Raw genomic sequence first — 19,987 nt, forward strand, 5'->3', positions numbered from 1 at the left:
CATTAAAAGTTTTGTCATACTCATAAACAAGGTAACTCAGTAACACATTTTTCATTCTCACCAGATCTCCTAAAAATGTCCCTCCTGATCTCCTAAATGTATATCATGATCATGATATACATTTAGGAGATCATGATCATGAGATTTCGCCTCTACTTAATTTAGTCAAGCTATGTTTTTTATTCTCACCAAAAAAAAAAAACCCTTCGAAATTGTTAAATATATTTTGATAGTTTAATTTAACCCTTAGAACTTTCTTTCTTATGTTAACAATGTTACTACAAAGCTCATTGACTTAATCAGTTAAAACCGTTAAAATAAAAGGAACAATTTTGATCTCTTCAATTAATTAACTCACAAGTGATGAACTCACAAAAATATTTACTATTTTATTGCACAACTAAAAAAAAAAAAAACAAATTAAGAACGATGTTTAAATTAATAAAAATGAGGGATTATTCCAATTTTATTCCTAGATTTTGAATTATTTTTAATTTTATAAAATCCCTAGACTTTGATTGAGAGTTAGTTTGGTCCTCGCACTTTTTAGAATAATTAACCTTTGAACATTAAGTTAATTTATGACATTATTCTAAAAAAATTAATTTATGACAAATCAAACCTTTTCTTATTATTTTCTATTAAAGTTTAACGGATTTAATTACATATATAATAAACATAGGGAAATCATGTGTTTATCACGTAATTAAATATTTTAGGTTTTAATGGAAAATATTAGCATAGAAGCTTTCCCTTTTTTTTTTTTCTTTAAAGATAGAATTAATACAAAAGCTTGATTTGTCATGAACATAAACATAATGTCCATGGCCTTAATTATTTAATGATAAAGTTTGACTCTAACCACCAATTAATAGAAAAATGATATTTGTTATTATCAGGTGTTATATACTTGACTCACTTAACCCAATTAACAAAGTGGGTCATGTGAATTACACATGGCAAGACACATATTTCCTTAATTTCTATTGGTGGTTGAGCCAAAGATTTTCCATTATTTAAATTGAAAATCGAAGATGCTTACATCAAATTTTAAAAATAATGAGTAAAAAACTACTAAAAATAAAGAGAATAAATTTTGGCTACAAAATTAGTTAGAGTGTTAGACTTTAATGCTATCTGCCAAAGGCAAAGGATTCTTTTGGGCATAAGCCATTCAGGTCCGTTTCCCTCAAAATAACTAATTTCCACGGCAGGATTTTCCCTGAGAGATTATTCGCATTGAGGAAAAACAGTTTTCTCTCTTTGATCTTGGCCCTATGACATAACTTGGCACATCAAATTGATCTTTTTTTCTTTCTTTTGCTAACTTATGTCTTACTCATTTATTCCCACTATTTTCTTTACAAGGTGTTTCTTATAATCGTGGTTATCATCTTAATTGGGGATTATTTATTTACTTTTCCTAAAGGCAAAAGTACTTTTTTTTAATTATTGTTATCATGTCTACTTATCATAACTCATCCGAAGTAGCTCTGCTTGCCATGGGTATGTTCTTTGAAAACAAGGCATAGTTTGTGCACAAATTGAACCAAAGTGAGTTGCCTTTAGACCGGTCTCAACTTCCTAATCCAGAATACTTGGATCTAGTACGACAGGAAACAACCCAGTCCAACATTACAAAAAGGCCCACCACACTTTTCTATTATATAAGTACTTTAAAGAAAAAAAAAAAAAAAAAAAAAAAAAAAAACCTTAAAAGGGACCACATCTCTTTTATATTCTCTCCATTTTCTCACCCAATATAGAGAGAGAAAAGTCCACTTTTGCTTTTTACCAACTTTTTCAAGTACTATTTCCAATTCTATTTATTCATTCTTTATTTTATTTAAATATTATTTCTTTTTTTTTAATAATATTTTTGAAATCTAATACTATTTTTCTTAGATTTTTATCAGTACATAGAGAGAGAGATGGGCAACCGAAGAACGACATTCATTGTGAAATCGAGCCTATCCCCTCCACTGCCATGCTCTTCCCTAAACCATCCTAATTGCAACAATGTCTCCATTATGGGATTGGAAGATGGCTAGGTAGTCGGTGTTCACCATGACTGCAACAAATGTCAGAGTTGTTTTTGTTAGTGTTGTAGGAGAATGGTTCCTAAAGGGAATAGATGGGAATTGTAGGAGAATATATGAGAATTATAAGAAAACCGATTTAATTAGAAAAATATTAAGGGATGAAATGCAATAAGCAATCAATTGTAACTAACTAATCTATATATATATAAAACCGAAGCCTCTGCTGGCACCACATTTTTCCACGTCAGCACAATATTTAAAAAATAAAAAATAAAAATAAAAACATTATAACACATCAAAACCCTAGCAACCTTACCCCTCTCTCAAGTTAAGAAATATAAAGCCACAGTTTCTGCAAACTCTCTCTCTCCAAACATAAATATCAAATTCAACCCCTTTAATTTCTCTTTATATTTTTGAGGCTTCTATAGAGTTATAGTGAGTTATGCTGATTTTGTTTTTTGTGTGTGTGTATAGATGGTCATAATACTCCGGTATTCCAAGAGAAGTTTGTGTTTTCGTTAATTGAAGGTCTTAAAGAGATAAGTGTTGCAGTTTGGAACAGCAATACAAAAGACGATTTTATTGGCAGCGGAAAGTAATTACTTTGTCTCATATTTTTGTTTTTGAATTGATTTTGTGTGCTTTTTAGACCCTTTTGGATCAATTTTGTTAATTGGGTGTTTTTTTTTTTTTTTTGATAGGGTCCAATAAGGGAAGGTTCTTTCAAAGGGTTACGATGACTGCACTTGGTGTCTGTATACTAATAGTGGGGGGTAAGTGCTATAAATTACTAATCATTTTAAGTGTATAATCTGTTTCTAAAATTATCTATAATATTTTGTCCTCCGAAAATTTTATCTCTTTAATTTTAGTATATTGTGTTTCTTAAGCTATAGATAAATTTTCTTTGTTTCTTATTTTCAATAATAAATCATTTTATTGCAATACCGGTAATTGTTTGAGAAATCCAATATGTTCATATCTCTATAGAATAGAGAATAGTAGAAACCAATTTTATTACAACTACTTAAATTGAGTTGACTTAATTCCGTACAATTACAAAGTATAGCATGAAAGATAATGGAATTAATTGTTGTAATTTTTATTTTCTTTCCATGTTTTGAATTTTCATGTTTTTATTGTTGATGAGAAATTAAGGCTCAGTTGCACAATATGTGTAAATTCTTCAAAAAGCTACTTTAAATAGTAAGTCAATATGTCTCTTACATTTGGGTATTAGTTATAATTATTTTCAAATGATTGTACCAATAAAAGTGAATGTGTATAAATTTTGTTTAACTATCCCGTGCATCGCACGGGTTAGCGACTAGTAATAAGTATATATAAAACCATAAAACTATTCAATTGGCCCACATGCTATTATTCTCTATATAAATTAATAATTTCAACATATGTTAAATACGATTAACATGCTTAGAATCGTAACTAACTAACTAATTAACTAAATACCTAACTTTTTTATTGTTAAAAAAATAAATCCCTAACTAACTAGATACAACCTTACAACAATTATTATCAATACGGTTCCTTCACCACTATTCAATAAAACTCTTGCTCTTGCACCAAAAAAATAAATAAAAAATAAAAACACTCTTGCTCCAAACTACAGTCCTCTTTTTATTCTTGTTGGATTAATAATACAAACGGACAATAATTCAATAAAGCAAAGCAAAGCAAAAAAGTGAACATATATAACGGGCCAAAGCAATTTTCGTCGGCTCTCATCAAAGTTCACTCCTCCGCAAAATAATCAACAAAAGCAGCCAAAGCCAAATATTTTGATATGATATCAAAATTTCTCTTTCTTTTTAGCACTAGCACCGACCTAGTTCACATTAGCATCTACTACAAATATTTGCCAAGATTTTAGCATTACTAACTACAAAGAGCATCTTCTGAATTCTGATTATTCTAAAGACGATAAATGGTACCCTACTTAATGCCACAACTAATGTTGCAGAGTATCATATCAACGCACCAACTGAAATCATGCTCACTAAAGCCACTACTTACTGTCCTCCCATCCTCTACATTCACTTCATTATTTTTTCATGTTCAAATTAGGAACAGACTCAATCTCCCGGTGTCAAAACACAGAGCACCAACAGGTTTAGTTTGAGATTTTAGCATCAATTTAGGACAAAGGGTCCTCAAAATCCAATATCAAAAAATATAAATAAATAAAAATGCATATGTGCATATGTACAACAACAAGCTTTATACTATACAATATAACTATCTTCAATTGAATTGACAACATAAGTAATTTTGCTATAAATTGAATTGAGAAAGAGCTTTACCACTTTGAGAACAAGCCTTCTCAGTTGAATCTTCTGTATCCCAGTGAGCTTCTGCGAAACCAAGTCACTGATCCCCGACAACACCCCTGCTGTAATTGCCTGATTTAAATAACAAATTGCACACTGATTAATCGCAGAGAAAAAGTAAAACCCAATTTATAGCCGTTAAAAATACATATGTATAATTCACTTTCAGCACAGAAATAATACAAGAAAATTAAATTTGACATTTTTCCTGATTCAGCTGAATGTTTATGTCGTATAATTATCACAAATTCAGGAATTGAAAACTGTATATTTCATTTATTGATTCAAGAATACAAGCAATACATATATATACTGATTTATACAGGTGTGAACACAAAACTAACCAACTAACAGAACTAACAAACTATTACACGTGCAAGCTACAAGCCTTAACTAACTTCTTCACGTGCTAACACTTAAGTGAATACTTGAACAGACTAAACTACAAGTCGTATGTACATCAACCTTCACTTATGCAGCCTTGCCGTTTATGCTCTGTTATAGAATCAACAGCTCTGTGAATGAGTCTTTGGTCTTCTGTGTTGCTGGATGCTTCTCTGCTCTTGCCACTGGTCTTGGTAACTTCATCCTTATTTAGATTCTGATACTCCCCCTCAAGAGCAGCAGGTGCATGTATATTAATCATCCCCATTTTACAACTAAGAATGGAAAATTGATTATAATTCAGAGCTTTAGTGAGCAGATCGGCCAACTGACAATTTGATCTAACATGATTCAACTTAATCACCTTCTCCAACACCTTATTCCTAACCACATGACAGTCTATTTCTATATGTTTTGTCCTCTCATGGAAGACTGGATTGGAACCAATGTGCAACGCAGCTTGGCTATCACAGAACAATAAGGCCTCCTTGTCATGATTCACACCAATATCTTTGAGAAAATACAAAATCCACACTATCTCACATGTTGCCACTGCCATGGACCTGTATTCAGCCTCAGCTGATGATCTTGACACTGTGGACTGCTTCTTGGACTTCCAAGATACTAAAAAATCACCAATGAAGATGCTATAGCCAGTCACGGATCTCCTAGTGTCAGGACATGCAGCCCAATCTGCATCTGCAAATCCTTTCAAATGCAAGTCTGTGTTGGAAGAAAACGTAAGTCCTTTGCCCGATTCACCTTTCAAATACCGCAACACTCTATGTGTTGCATCCAGATGGGGTCTCCTTAGCTTGGACATAAACTGACTGAGTTTATGGACAGCAAATGTGATGTCAGGTCTTGTGATTGTTAAGTACAAGAGCCTGCCCACAAGCCTTCTGTAATGACTGGGATCTTTAAGTTCTTCTCCTTCAAACTTGCTAAGTCTTAAGTTGTGCCCCATAGGGGTCTTAGCACACTTACAGCCCAGTAGGCCAGCATCATTGAGTAGTTCAAGGGTGTATTTCCGTTGACAAAGGGCAATTCCTTTGTCTGATCTTGCAACCTCCAAACCAAGGAAATATTTCAAATTACCCAAATCCTTAGGCTTGAACTTATCATCCAGCATGATTTTAAACTTATCCACTGCAAGCTATCAAAACATCATCTACATAGACTAAAAGAATCATGAAAATGTTGTCATGTCTTCTAGTAAACAAAGAGTAGTCAGCCTTGGATTGAATGAAACCAAGCTGAATTAGGGTGCTTGAAAACTTTGCAAACCATTGCCTAAAAGCTTGCTTGAGACCATAAATGGATTTGTTGAGCTTACAAACAACCTCCCCTTGGCTGTGAAACCCCTGTGGAAGAGCCATATACACCTCCTCATCCAAATCCCCATGAAGAAAAGTATTATTGACATCCAATTGACTAAGAGACCAACCCTTAATGGCAGCAACAGCAAGAAGAACCTTGACAGACACCATTTTAGCTACTGGAGAGAAAGTTTCAAAGTAATCAATGCCTTCCTTTTGGGTGAAGCCCTTAGCCACCAACCTAGCTTTGTATCTCTCAATGGATCCATCAGCCTTATACTTGATTTTGTACACCCACTTGTAGCCAATGGACCTCTTATCTGGAGGTAAGGGTGTCAAGGTCCAAGTATTGTTAGCCTTAAGTGCTGCTATCTTAGCAGCCATGGCAGCTTGCCATTGGGGATCAGAGACAGCTTGATAGTAAAATTGAGGTTCAACAAGTGAAGAAATGGCACAACAGAAGGTCTTATAGGAGGGAGAAAGATGATGATATGACACATGAGAAGAAAGAGGGTGAGATGTACCTGACTGGGAAGAAGGCAAGGGCTGGACAGAAGTGACATTATTGCAATGGAACTCCTGTAAATATGAAGGTCTTTTAATGGATCTAGTAGACTTTCTAATGGGAATAGGATCTGCAATGGGATCAAGGGGAGCTTCTGGGACATCATCAAGTAAGTCATTATCAATATTATGATGAACTTGAGTGATAGAATGAGGAGGAAAGGTAGAAGTGGTAGGTTGAAACAGAAGCGCCTCATCATGTAAGGGAGGAACAAATGAAGCATATGGCAAGGGTAAGGAATTGAGAGGAATGGAACTATTGGAAGAAGGCACAAAAAGGAATACAGATTCATGAAAAACAACATCCCTGGATACAAAGACAACATGAGTATCAAGGTCATAGAGTTTATAACCTTTGACAGTACACGGGTAGCCAAGAAAAACACATTTTCTTGCCCTTGGTGAAAATTTGTTTCTGGTATGAACAATGGTAGAGGCAAAACACAGGCAGCCAAAGACTTTGAGATGATTGTACTCAGGGGGCTTATGAAATAAGGGCTCAAAAGGTGTTTTATCATGTAGCAAGGGAGAAGGAAGCCTATTGATGAGGTATGCAGCAGTCAAAACACAATCACCCCAAAAGGACAAGGGAACTTGGGATTGAATCTGTAAAGCCCTAGCAATGGAGAGTAAGTGCTGGTGTTTTCTCTCTACAACAGAGTTTTGTTGTGGGGTATAAACACAGCTAGTTTGATGGATAATGCCATGTGAACTAAGGAAATCAGTCATGGCAAACTCTTTGGCATTGTCAGTCCTAATAGCGCTTTAATATGTTGACTAAATTGTGTAACAATCATAGCATAAAAGGATTGAAATAAAGGTCTGACATCAGATTTGGATTTCATAAGAAAAAGCCAAGTGGCTCGGGTTGCATCATCCACAATGGTCAAGAAATATTTGTAACCATCCAAAGTAGGAACTGAATAAGGTCCCCAAACATCCATATGAACTAAATCAAAAGCACATGCACAGATTTTATTATTGAAAGGAAAGGGTAATCGTTTAAGCTTGGCCATAGGACAGATATGACAAGTCTTATTACAAAGAAATTGTAAAGAAGGAAGATTAGGACCTAAAGCTTTAAGCTTCATATCTGAAGGATGTCCTAATCTGGCATGCCAAAGAGAGGAAGATGCAGAACCTGCAGAAGTTGCTGCAGAAAAAGAAGGAAAAGAAGCATTGGACTTATGACTGCTTAAGTAATCAACAAGGGAAGAAGGAGGAATGTGTTGGAGACTGTCACACTGCAACAAATACAAGCCATCAACAGCCTTGCCCATCCCAATCATTTTCCAAGGTAAAAGGTCCTGAATAAAACAGTAATTGGAAAGGAAAACAAGGCAATATGGCTGAGATAATGTGAGTGTACTAACAGATAATAGATTGAAACTAAATGAGGGAACACAAAGAACATTAGAAAGTGTAAGTGAAGGGGAAAGAATAACAGTGCCAATATGAGTGACTTGAGCTGATTCCCCATTAGGCAAGTGAACCAAGGACTGTATAGTAGTAGTGATTGAAGTCAATAGATCAACTGAGCAAACAAAATGGTCAGTAGCCCCAGTATCCAACACCCATGTCCATTGATCATAGATTCTTCTATTCACTACTTGTGCAGAGAAAACACTATGAGATAGGTCAATACCTGACATTTAAGCATTGATAGATGTAGAAGATGATGCTACATTTGCCATTGAAGCATCCCTGACTGGAGCAGAAGGTAGAGTGGATGAAGTGGAAGCTCCAAATAGAGAATGAAGTTGCTGATACTGTTCAGGAGTGAAAACAGACTGATGATGCATTGGTGAAGCAATTGGAGCAGGAGCAACTAGCATATCTGAAGACACTTGATGAGCCATAAACGGCTTGTTCTTGAACTTGAAACCTGATGGAAAACCATGCTTTTTATAGCATTTATCCACTGTGTGACCAGTCTTGCCACAATGTGTGCAAGTTGGTCTTTCCTTCCCTTTCCCAACAGCACCACCAAGAAATGAACCAAGATGTTCATTGGTCAATTTAGCAAGTAAAGCAGTAGAATCAACCTTGGCAAAAGCTGAATTAGGTACTGATCTTTGTGTCTCTTCTTGAATTAGCAAGGAGTACACCTTACTAAGAGATGGAATTGGATCCATAAGCAAAACTTGAGATCGAACTTGGGAGAAAGAATCGTTCAATCCCATTAGAAATTTCATGACAGATTCTCTTATTTGTAAATCAGTAAGTTTCTTGTTGATATTGCAAATGCATTTACCACATGTGCAAGTAGGAAACGGACTAAGGTTCTGTAATTGATCCCAAAACACCTTTAATTGAGTAAAGAAGTCAGTGATAGACAATTCACCTTGATGAAGCTCAGCTATGTCCTTTTGAAGATTGAAAACTCCAGGTCCATTTGTTTGAGCAAAATGATTCTTCAAGTCATTCCAAATTTCTAGGGCAGTATCTTCATAAATGATGCTTGATTGGAGCTTTGGTGAGACTGAATTGGTTAGCCATGTCCCAACCATATTATCACATCTTATCCATGCTTGCACATTCGAAGGAGTTGATACCAATGGTGATGAAAGAGTCAAGGTTCCATCAATAAACCCTAGTTTATTCTTGGTGAGTAAAGTTTTTCTAACTGCACGAGCCCAAGCTGTATAATTTTCACCACCTAACAATGGTTGTGTGACGAGGACTAGACTTGGATTCTCTGCATGATGTAAAAACAGAGGGTTATCCATTGGAGATTCTTGAGGAGAAGAAGATGGATTCACAGATGTGGAAGCATCTGTAGAACCATCTGTATTTGTAGCAGAAGTCATAGATGACAATTAGCGATTGAAGAATCAACTTCAACTTCCAGAAAACAAAATTTTCTCAAGAACAAAGAGAAATTTTCTCGGAAAATTGAGAAAGACAAGAAAGAAAGAAAAAAATGCAAAAAAAACCCTACAGGAATTTAGGAATTTTGCTCTGATACCATATCACAAATTCAGGAATTGAAAACTGTATATTTCATTTATTGATTCAAGAATACAAGCAATACATATATATACTGATTTATACAGATGTGAACACAAAACTAACCAACTAACAGAACTAACAAACTATTACACGTGCAAGCTACAGGCCTTAACTAACTTCCTCACGTGCTAACACTTAAGTGAATACTTGAACAGACTAAACTACAAGTCGTATGTACATCAACCTTCACTTATGCAGCCTTGGTTTATGCTCTGTGAATGAGTCTTTGGTCTTCTGTGTTGCTGGATGCTTTTCTGCTCTTGCCACTGGTCTTGGTAACTTCATCCTTATTTTGATTCTGATAATAATTCCAAACCCAGAAAAGAAAAACAATGGAAAAGATTCAAACTTTCATGTTTCTTATACTTCCTCTTCATTTCTCAGCGACCAAACATGGGTCAAACGAAAAATTAAGCAAAATCAAAACTTCAAACGAACCCAGATAACAAAAAAAAAAAAAAAAAGAACCAAAATACGTGTTGTTTTGTTGAGTGAGACCTCGGTTCTCAGTGGATGATGCTGAAGCTGCAACAAGTACTGGTTCAACAAAGACTTCTTTGCCATTGACCCAGAGCTCAATTTTTGCTTCCAACTCCTTGAGATTTTGCGAGTGAATTATTATTAACAAACTGCTCTCTCGCTTCTGTGCTATTATTATTGGTCCAAGTAGTCTAGTACTAAATAATGCCTCGCCGTTCCAAAATATCTTTTATTCGGACAAGATTTTGAGTGTTGGGCCGACAGGCCCAGCAGCATTGGTATTTTCGTCCAAAACCTATTGGAAATCATCCTTTAAATCAGAGTTGTGCTAAGCATATACTTGTGTTTCCTTTTGTTTTTTGGCTAAATATATTCTTGTTTTTCTGGTTGGTTTTTTACTAAGAAAAAGTTAACCGATGTTGTTTTTTAAGTGTTAAATTACAGTTATCACAAAAGTTTAAACTATTAGAATATAATAAATTTAATCATTTAATTATGTTATTTTAATACTCACCTTCACATGTGGACTGCAGCTCCTTTCACTCTAATACTGTATTAAATTACTGATTGTTCCAAAAGTTTAAGGTATTAAGAGATGGTAAATTTAATCATATTATTACATAATTCTAACATTAAGGATATGACAAAGTTTAGCTACAAAATTGGTTGTAGCCTGAAGTTACAACCTTACTTAATAAAATAAACATTAATACATATTTTTTGGAAATCTAACCATTGAATTGAATGTTTTTTGCGCTCTTAATACACATGTTAAATTTTGTGTCAATTGGATATTCTTTACTTTATAATCTATAAGCTTATATTTTATAGATAATTTTAAACTATAAAAAATTACAATTTAAATAATTTATTGATGATATAGCTATTGATTTATAATTTTCTAGAAATTTTGCAAGTATGGAAAATATAAGAAGAAGATGTGATCCAATGGTGGATTTGTCAAAATTCATTTTCAATAAAAAGATATTGATTAAAGTTATAGCCTAAGATTATAACCAATTTTGTAATTAAATTTTGTCCTTAAGGATATTGGTTTTTGAAATATTTTTAGAAACTTTTTATAAGGAAAAAAAAAACTGAATTACTCATTAACAATATTTGTAAAAATATTGTAAAATAGTTTGTCTGTAGTATTACTCATTAACAAATACTCTAAAAATTATTTACCAAAAAAAAAAAAATACTCTAAAAACACTATTTTTTTTTTTTTTTTTTTTGGTAGAACTCTTTTACTAATTCTATTAACAAACCTTCTTAAAACACTGTTACTATTATTATTATTATTTTTATTTTTTTTTGGGTAGAACTCTTTTACTAATTCTAGTGCTTAATAAAATGGGGTTGGAGTTTGGGGTTTGAGGATTGAGTTGCAGTGGACTTTGTTGAATGGGTTTGGCCGACCGTTGGCGAGACATTTGAAAGTCAAACTCAACCTATTTGTAGTTTGTAAGATGGCTCTCAAATCATAATACCTTTCCAAGTCTCTTTTTTTTTTTTTTTTTTTTTTTTTTTTTGAGAGAAAACTTTCCAAGTCTATTTTGAAAGCCCATTTTGGTTGAAGCGGAAAATTCAAAAGAAACTACTAAACTAGTTAGTACAATTTCCACTTTCTACGTACTACGCGCATACAAATTTTCATGATATTTTTTTCATAACTATTTACATATTATGTTAATTTTAGTGTCATTCAAAATTTCAAATAGTGTCATTGATAATGTCATGAAAATAATACCAACACGTCAACTTCTTTCAAAATCATTATGTGGTGACTCATAAAAACATCTACATCTATCATTTAAATAAGTTATATCACCTGTTAAACAGGTCATGTAAAACTAAAAATATAGTGTGGGAGCCAGGCTCAAGAGGAAGGATTTAAACCTAGATAGTTCTAATGAAAATACTAGGAAGTACCAACTTAATTACATGTCCAAATCTAAAAGAAAAAATATTGGAATAGGTAGAGATTTTTTTTGAATCCATGAAAAAAAGTGTTGACTTAAACCCGACCCATTAAAATGTTGGCTGGAGTCAACCCACTAGTCACATAAGTTGAATCCTTTTTTTTCGAAGATAAATTTTTTATCATTTCCTTTTACCATTTTTTGGCTTTCTAACTTAGTGTAACATTCACATTTTGCTCTTATTTATTTCCTTTCTTTCTAAGTTCTTTTCTTCTCACAAATATTCATAGATTATTTCTTAATGAGGTCGAGGCTTGAAGGCTTCAATTTAGTAAACCTTAGACAGTATAAACTTAAGAATTTATGTATTATTTAACTTTTATTTATGAATATCTTTTTTTCTTTTTCTTTTGTTCTCTTATTTGTATTGAAAAGAAAATAAAAGACAATATATCAAAACAATTATTTTTTTTCATGTAAAAAAAATAAGGATCATATTAAGTTGACCTGATCTTCGAAAAGATCATATTAGAGTCATAGGTTTTACCATCCATTTAGGACGTCGTTCCATTTTTTTATCTGAATTTAATTGGATTGAACCCAAACTCTACGATATGTCCTGTTTTTCAAGTCTAGATAAGGTGTTGTGGACTTCTAAGTTCTAAAATATGGCAGAAACACAAATTTAAGAGTCCTTTCACAAATTTTTATATTGTGACCATAATAAATGTACTTATGCAAGGAAAGACCATGTCAAGAATTATAAAACTAGGACTTAGCAAAAAACAAATATAAAACTTGGATCAAACCAGTCTCCAATAGAGATGGGGACATAACTCTTAACTGATTAAATTCAATTAAAAGTAATGTTCTAGTCAATGGCAGTTCCCATGAAATCATCAATACTTGGCAAGAAAGTAATCTGAAGGCGAAGGGTATTATCTATGATATTTAGAATGCAAGTAATCTATGATTTGGCTGAGTGGAAATATAGTATGAAAAAGCCGTATATAGCAGTAAGACATGCTTTCGACTTGGAGATGTTGACCCCTTATAGTAGACTCAGTAGAGCCAGATTGCATTATACGTAATAGAAGAAGTTAAGCAACCAAGGGTTTTAGTAATTAATAGCTTCCAAGTTTTACTACGTCGCATGAGAGACCCAAGACAAGGGGGGAAGATTTTGAATTTGAATGTTATGAATTAAGGAATGGGTTAGCCAATGGACCTAAGCCACAGAGAGAGAAAGGAAAAAAATATAGTCAGCCAATAGGTTGGGAGTCATCCACCTCAAAAGTCACAACTGGGTTTTATGATGATAGACTATTCTTCAGACTACATCCATGCCCAAATACTGAAACCCTGCTTGAGGGATTGATCTTCAGGCAGATCTCTTAAAAGAACCAAATGCATGTGTGCCATGCCATATAGTACTTACTGGAACAGAATCCAATTCCCACATATATATTGCAAACTAGAGAAAATTAAATTTCTCTTAAACAAAATGTTTTGGGTATATTTGGGGTTTGGGTTGTAAGAAAGTGACAATATATGCTACTTTTAACCTGTTTTATTTTTATGTGAAACATTTTTCACAAAAAATATTTTATATATGTAGCATAGAGAGTGACTCTATGCTCCTCCCCCCGTCCAAGATCTATTAAATCTGGAACACCTATGCCTGAATCTATGTTTTTTCAGTTTTTTTTTTTTAATTTTCAAAAATTTAATCTCCTAGATCTTGAACTTCTATTGTATCTTGCTTGTAATATTTTCAAATTGGTTCAGATTTTGGGAGATTATCCCATGTTAAATTTTGTTGTTGATTTGTGCATTGCGAGATTATATGTATAAATATTATTTTTAGGATTTTTTTTACCTATACAAACTAAATGCCTTAAAATGTTTTCCAAAGCATTTTTAAGAATGTAACAAAATACCCAAAAACAAATTGTTTTCTGAAAATGTTTTCAGCTGAAAATATTTTATAGTTGAAAAATATTTTTCATTGAAACAAATGCACCCTTAATCTCCATATTTGTTAGTGCAATTTTCTCTATATCGTTATCCTTGGACATAGGCTTTAAAGCCAAGCAGCGTAAACCCATAGTGTTATTTTCTTGTTTTTGATTGTGTCTGTTTTTCTTTATATTTTCTTGGTTCCTATTATTATTTTTAGATCTTTCTTCAAGTACATAATAGTTTTTACAGTTAATCTTGTGTGAGAGTATTTTCAAAAGCCTTAATCGTGCAACGCCACCCTCTACGAGTACCTTAACTCCATATATTACTTGTTTTTCTTCAAAATAGGAATAGACTCCATTTTCCTAGCTGTGTGTCACAGGATACCCATCTGCTTAATTTGAGCTTTTAACTTCAATTAATTATGCCAAGATCCTCAAAATCCGATATGATATCAAAAACCAAATAAAAGACATATATAATAATTTGGGCAATGTCTATTACACACTGCATGTAAGTTGTAAATGATTACTTTAACATAAATCCATTACTTTTTCTCTATTATTTACAGTGGAGCAATTCAAAGTTATGACAAAAATTATAACACAAAAGTTACGATTCTAAGATTTTTGACTTGGTGTCATCAACTATAAATTGTAAATGATCACTTTAACTACAAAAATTATTACACAAAAGTTATGATACTTTAAGATTTTCGACTTGGTGTGTGTATGAAAAAGCCGTAGCACATGCTTTTGGAGATGTTGACCTCTTAGAGATGTCTATTTGCAACTGCATGACATGAAATATAAAAGAAAGCAATCAGTTTGTAGTAATAATACAAATAGGCCGATAGCTACGTCGTGTGCAAGAGGGAGCCAAGACAATGACCCAAAAATTCTGAACTTAGAAAATTATGAATACAGAATGGGTCAGCCAATGGAATTAACCCCCCAAAAAAACATAAAATGAAATGGTCAGCTAACAGGCTGGGTCAAGCCAGTCAAAACCATTAAAATTCAACATTTTCCCGTTATGACCGAGTGTTATAGTTCTGTTTCCAACACTATAAATAAGACCCAATATGCCTCTCAATCTTCATTCAAAACCTTTTCTTTCTACAACACAAATACACAAGATCCAAAAATATTCTTTCTGCAACACAAATACACAATAACCAAAGAGGAAAAACCTCTCAATCAAATGGCTTCAGCTCTCCTTTTACCTTCTGCATCTTCTGCTTCTTGTTGTTCAAGGAAAATCCATGCTGCTATTCAAGTCCCAAGACTTCCAAAACTCTCTTTCTCAGTTCCAAAAATTCCAAAGAGAAATCTAGGTGAGGAACTGAATATAAGAGACGGGTTCATAAACACAACCCCAGTAGAAAAGTTGAATGTCATCGATGATAGATCACACAGCTCTGGTACTAATGTTACCAGTCAACTCTATGCCATCTTAGAGGCCGTAGCTGATAGAGTAGAGATGCACGCCAACCTTGGAGAGCAACGTGACAACTGGAACACCCTTCTTCTAAACTCCATCAACATGATAATTCTCACAGCTGCAACAATGGCTGGTGTTGCTGCAACTTGTGGCATTGGAATGCCTCTTTTGGCTTTGAAATTATCGTCTACTCTTTTGTATTCCGCAGCCACGGGAATGTTGCTTATAATGAACAAAATTCAACCTTCACAACTTGCCGAGGAGCAACGCAATGCTACAAGATTGTTCAAGCAGCTACAAAGCCAAATCCAAACCATGCTTGCCATTGGAACTCCAACTCAAGAAGATGTGAAGGAGATGATGGAAAAGGTTTTGGCTCTTGACAAAGCTTACCCACTTCCCTTGCTTGGTGCAATGCTTGAAAAATTCCCGGCAAAGTTTGAGCCAGCTGTTTGGTGGCCTAAAAATCAAGTACTACAAAAGAAAAAAATTTCACATGAAGGAAAACAATGTAACAATGGATGGAGTGAGGAACTTGAAATTGAAATGCGAGAGATCATTAAGGTGGTGGAGAGAAAAGACATAGAGGACTACGTAAGACTTGGCAACTTGGCGTTGAAAATCAACAAGACTTTAGCTATCTCTGGTCCATTACTCACTGGCATAGCAGCCTTTGGCTCAGCTTTTATTGGTAATGGATCATGGGCACCAATAGTAGCAGTGGCTGCTGGGGCTTTAGCTAGCACAGTTAATGCTTTTGAGCATGGTGTACAAGTTGGGATGGTGATTGAGATGTACAGAAACTGTGGTGGCTTTTTCCAGCTATTGCAAGAATCAATTGAAGCCACACTAGAGGAAAAAGATTTGGAGAAAAGAGAAAATGGGGAACTGTTTCAAATGAAGGTGGCTATGAAACTTGGAAGAAGCTTATCACAACTCAGAGAACTTGCTACAAAGTCAGCTTCTTCCCGTGTAGACGAATTTGCAAGCAAGCTTTTCTAGTTCTGGATTTTGTAATTAATCAAATTCTTTAATCTGATAATTGTTTATATAATAACTTGATTAATTCATTGTACAATCTTCTAACATAGAAAAAAATGTTAATTCTCCAATTTCATATATATCAGCTACTTGTGCAAAAAGAGTTTGTAAAATAAAATGCATGTATTTCTTAGTTTCTCGATCACTTAATTGAATTCTTTGATTTGTCAATTGTTTATAACTTATTTAACTCTTTGTACAATGTTCTAACATTGAAAAAAATGCTAATTCTAAAATTTTATATTCGCTACTTGTGCAAAAAGATTTTGTATAAGAATTTTTTTTGGTTTTTTGCATATAATAACTTGAATTTCCTATTACAAGGTGTTGAAAATCGAAGTTGAACAAACAAATAACTTTACGACAGTACCACAAGAGAGTTCAAAATATGTTGTTGAAGAAGTAATTCTATGTAGATTAGTTGAATATTTAGTAGACTATTCAAGACAGGTGGCCAAAAAATTGCACGGGCTTAGATTATTTGAAATGTCTTAGTTTATTGTTTATTATGTTTGAATAGTTGGATTTGGTCACGAAATTGGAGATGGTTCAACTGAAACTTCCGGTCACCACTGCCACTTTCCTTTTTTGCATCTCAGGCCATAGAGTGAATAAAACCAAAAATTCAATGAAAACCTATATATGGGGGTAATTATTAAGTACTCCCGGAATACTGTAAATGTTTACTCTCCCCTCTCACATAACTGTGAGTTCCACTAATTAAATTTATGGTGGGACTTACAATTCATGTGAGAGAAGGATGTACGCATTTATAGTACTCCCGGAATATTCAATAATTTTCCATATAAGGGTTAGATCAAAAACTTATATAATTAATGCCTTTTGTTTTTTGACTAAATATAATTTTCCTTTTGTTTTTTGACTAAATATATTCTTGTTTTTCTGGTTGGTTTTTTACTAAGAAAAAGTTAACCGATGTTGTTTTAAGTGTTAAATTACCGATTGTCATAAAAGTTTAAGCTATTAAAAAATGGTAAATTTAATCATTTAATCACATCATTTAATTTAATACTTTCACATGTGAACTAAAACTTCTCATTTAGTCTGATACCGTGTTAAATTATTAATTGTTCCAAAAACTTAAGATATTAAGATATGGTAAATTTAATCATTTTATTACATAATTCTAACATTAAGGATATTGGTTTTTAGAAATATTTTATAATTAAAAAAATGAATTTTTTTTTACAGTTCTATATATTTATATCTATATTACTATTTAAGGGGGCTTCCCCTATTTGGGATCCTCATTTTTTTTTGTTCAAAAATGCTCCTACACCCCTATATTTAAGTAGAGACAAAACTAAAGGACAATCCGGTAGAAATACAATTCTAAATCTCACTAAAACATTGCCTAAAAAAAATAGTCACTTTCGTTGATTTTCAAATTACTTTATTCACTTATAAATTATATTCTCAAAATAAAAATTATATATATAAAATAAAAACACAAGTTTTTTTTTTTTATGCTACAAAATAAACGTGTAATATTTGTTCATTTTTTGAAGTTAGCCTCATGACACTCCTAGTTGTATTAGTAGTTCTAAATGCGTAATATAATAAGAAAACATGTAAACCTCAAATTGAAATGAATGAAAAATTATAACACTATTAAAAAATAAAATAAAAAAGCCTCATCGCATGTGCGAAGCATGTGTGATGAGGCTAGTTTTCATTAAAATGTTATCAAAACTTTCTTAAAGACAAAATTTAACTACAAAATTGATTGTAGCGGAGGTGAATTATGACAAATCCACCATTGGATTATATCTTCTTCTTATATTCTCTATGCTTGCAAAGTTTCAAAAAAATTAAAAATCACTAGCTATGTCATCAATAAATTTATAAAATTGCAAGTTTTTGTAATTTAAAATTATGCATAAAATATAAGCTTATTGATCATATAGTAAATAGTATCTTATTTACACAAAATTTGACATGTGTATTACGAACGTAGAGAACATGTAATTCAACTGTTAAATTTTCAAAATATGTACTAATATATATATTTTATTGAGTGAGTTTGTAACCTTAAACTACAACTAATTTTGTAACTAAATTTTGTCCATTTCTTAAAATGGTTTATTAACAAATGTTTTAAAAACAATTGTTACTTTTTTTTTTTTTTTTTTTGGTAGAACTCTTTTACCAATTCTAGTGCTTAATAAAATAGGGTTGGGGTTTGGGCTTTGAGGATTGAGTTGCAGTGGACTTTGTTGAATGGGTTTGGCCGTTGGCGAGACATTTGAAAGTCAAACCCAACCTATTTGTAGTTTGTAAGATGGCCCTCAAATCATTATACCTTTCCAAGTCTTTTTTGAAAGCCCATTTTGGTTGAAGCAGAAAAATCAAAAGAAACTAGTTAGTACAATTTCCACTTTCTACGTACTACGCGCATACCAATTTTCATGATATTTTTTTCATAACTATTTACATATTACTTCATTTTAGTGTCATTTAAATTTTCAAATAGTGTCATTGATGATGTCATGAAAATAATACCAACACGTCAACTTTTTTCAAAGTTATTATGTGGTGACTATAAAAACATCTACATCTATCATTTAAATAAGTTATATGACTTGTTAAACAAGTTACGTAAAACTAAAAATATAGTGTAGGAGTCAGGCCCAAGGGAAATGATTTTTTGAGGGAAATACTATGAGGTACCAACCTAATTACATGTCCAAATCTAAAAGAAAAAATATTGGAATAGGTAGGGATTTTTTTGAATTTATGAAAAAAAGTGTTGACTTGAACCCAACCCATTAAAATGTTGACTTGATCAATCAACCTACTAGTCACACAAGTTGAATCTTTTTTTTTTCAAAGATAAATTTTTTATCATTTCTTTTTACCATTCTTTGGCCTTCTAACTTAGTGTAACATTCACATTTTGCTTTTATTTATTTACTTTCTTTCTAAGTTGTTTTCTTCTCACAAATATTCATAGATTATTTCTTAACGAGGTCAAGGCTTGAAGGCTTCAATTTAGTGAACTTTAGACGGTTTAAATTTAAGAATTTATGTATTATTTAACTTTTATTTATGAATATTTTATTTTTTTTGTTCTCTTATTTGTATTGAAAAGAAGATAAAAGATAATATATATCCAAAAAAAAAAATTGCATGTAAAAAAATATGGGTCATATTAAGTTGACCCGATCTTCCAAAAGTTCATATTGGAGTCATAGGTTTTACCATCCATTCAGGACGTTCCATTTTTTATCTGAATTTAATTGGATTGAACCCAAATCCTACGATATGTCCTGTTTTTCAAGTCTAGATAAGGTGTTGTGGACTTCTAAGTTCTAAAATATGGCAGAAACACAAACGTTAAGAGTCCTTTCACAAATTTTTCTATTGTGACCATAATAAATATACTTATGCAAGGAAAGACCATGTCAAGAATTATAAAACTAGGACTTAGCAAAAAACATTTA

The 19,987-nt window shown here is 32.7% G+C and overlaps 1 protein-coding gene and 1 long non-coding RNA gene across 2 annotated transcripts; one reads left to right on the forward strand and one right to left on the reverse strand.

Annotated features, from left to right (window-relative positions):
- Window positions 1-1,925: 1,925 nt before the first annotated feature.
- Window positions 1,926-10,314, reverse strand: LOC115988443. The gene is made up of 3 exons (XR_004091520.1): window positions 10,171-10,314; window positions 4,367-4,465; window positions 1,926-2,071 (listed from the first exon to the last, which is right to left on the reverse strand). It is a non-coding gene; the product is annotated as an uncharacterized LOC115988443 (long non-coding RNA).
- A 4,760-nt stretch (window positions 10,315-15,074) lies between these two features.
- On the forward strand, window positions 15,075-16,484 carry LOC115991083 (probable F-box protein At4g22030). The gene has a single exon (XM_031114830.1). The coding sequence runs from the start codon at window positions 15,075-15,077 to the stop codon at window positions 16,482-16,484; it is 1,410 nt and encodes a 469-aa protein (XP_030970690.1).
- The last annotated feature ends 3,503 nt before the right edge of the window (window positions 16,485-19,987 follow it).

This window comes from Quercus lobata, chromosome 5 (genome assembly GCF_001633185.2).
Source record: "Quercus lobata isolate SW786 chromosome 5, ValleyOak3.0 Primary Assembly, whole genome shotgun sequence".
In the NCBI taxonomy this organism is placed as follows: domain Eukaryota; kingdom Viridiplantae; phylum Streptophyta; class Magnoliopsida; order Fagales; family Fagaceae; genus Quercus; species Quercus lobata.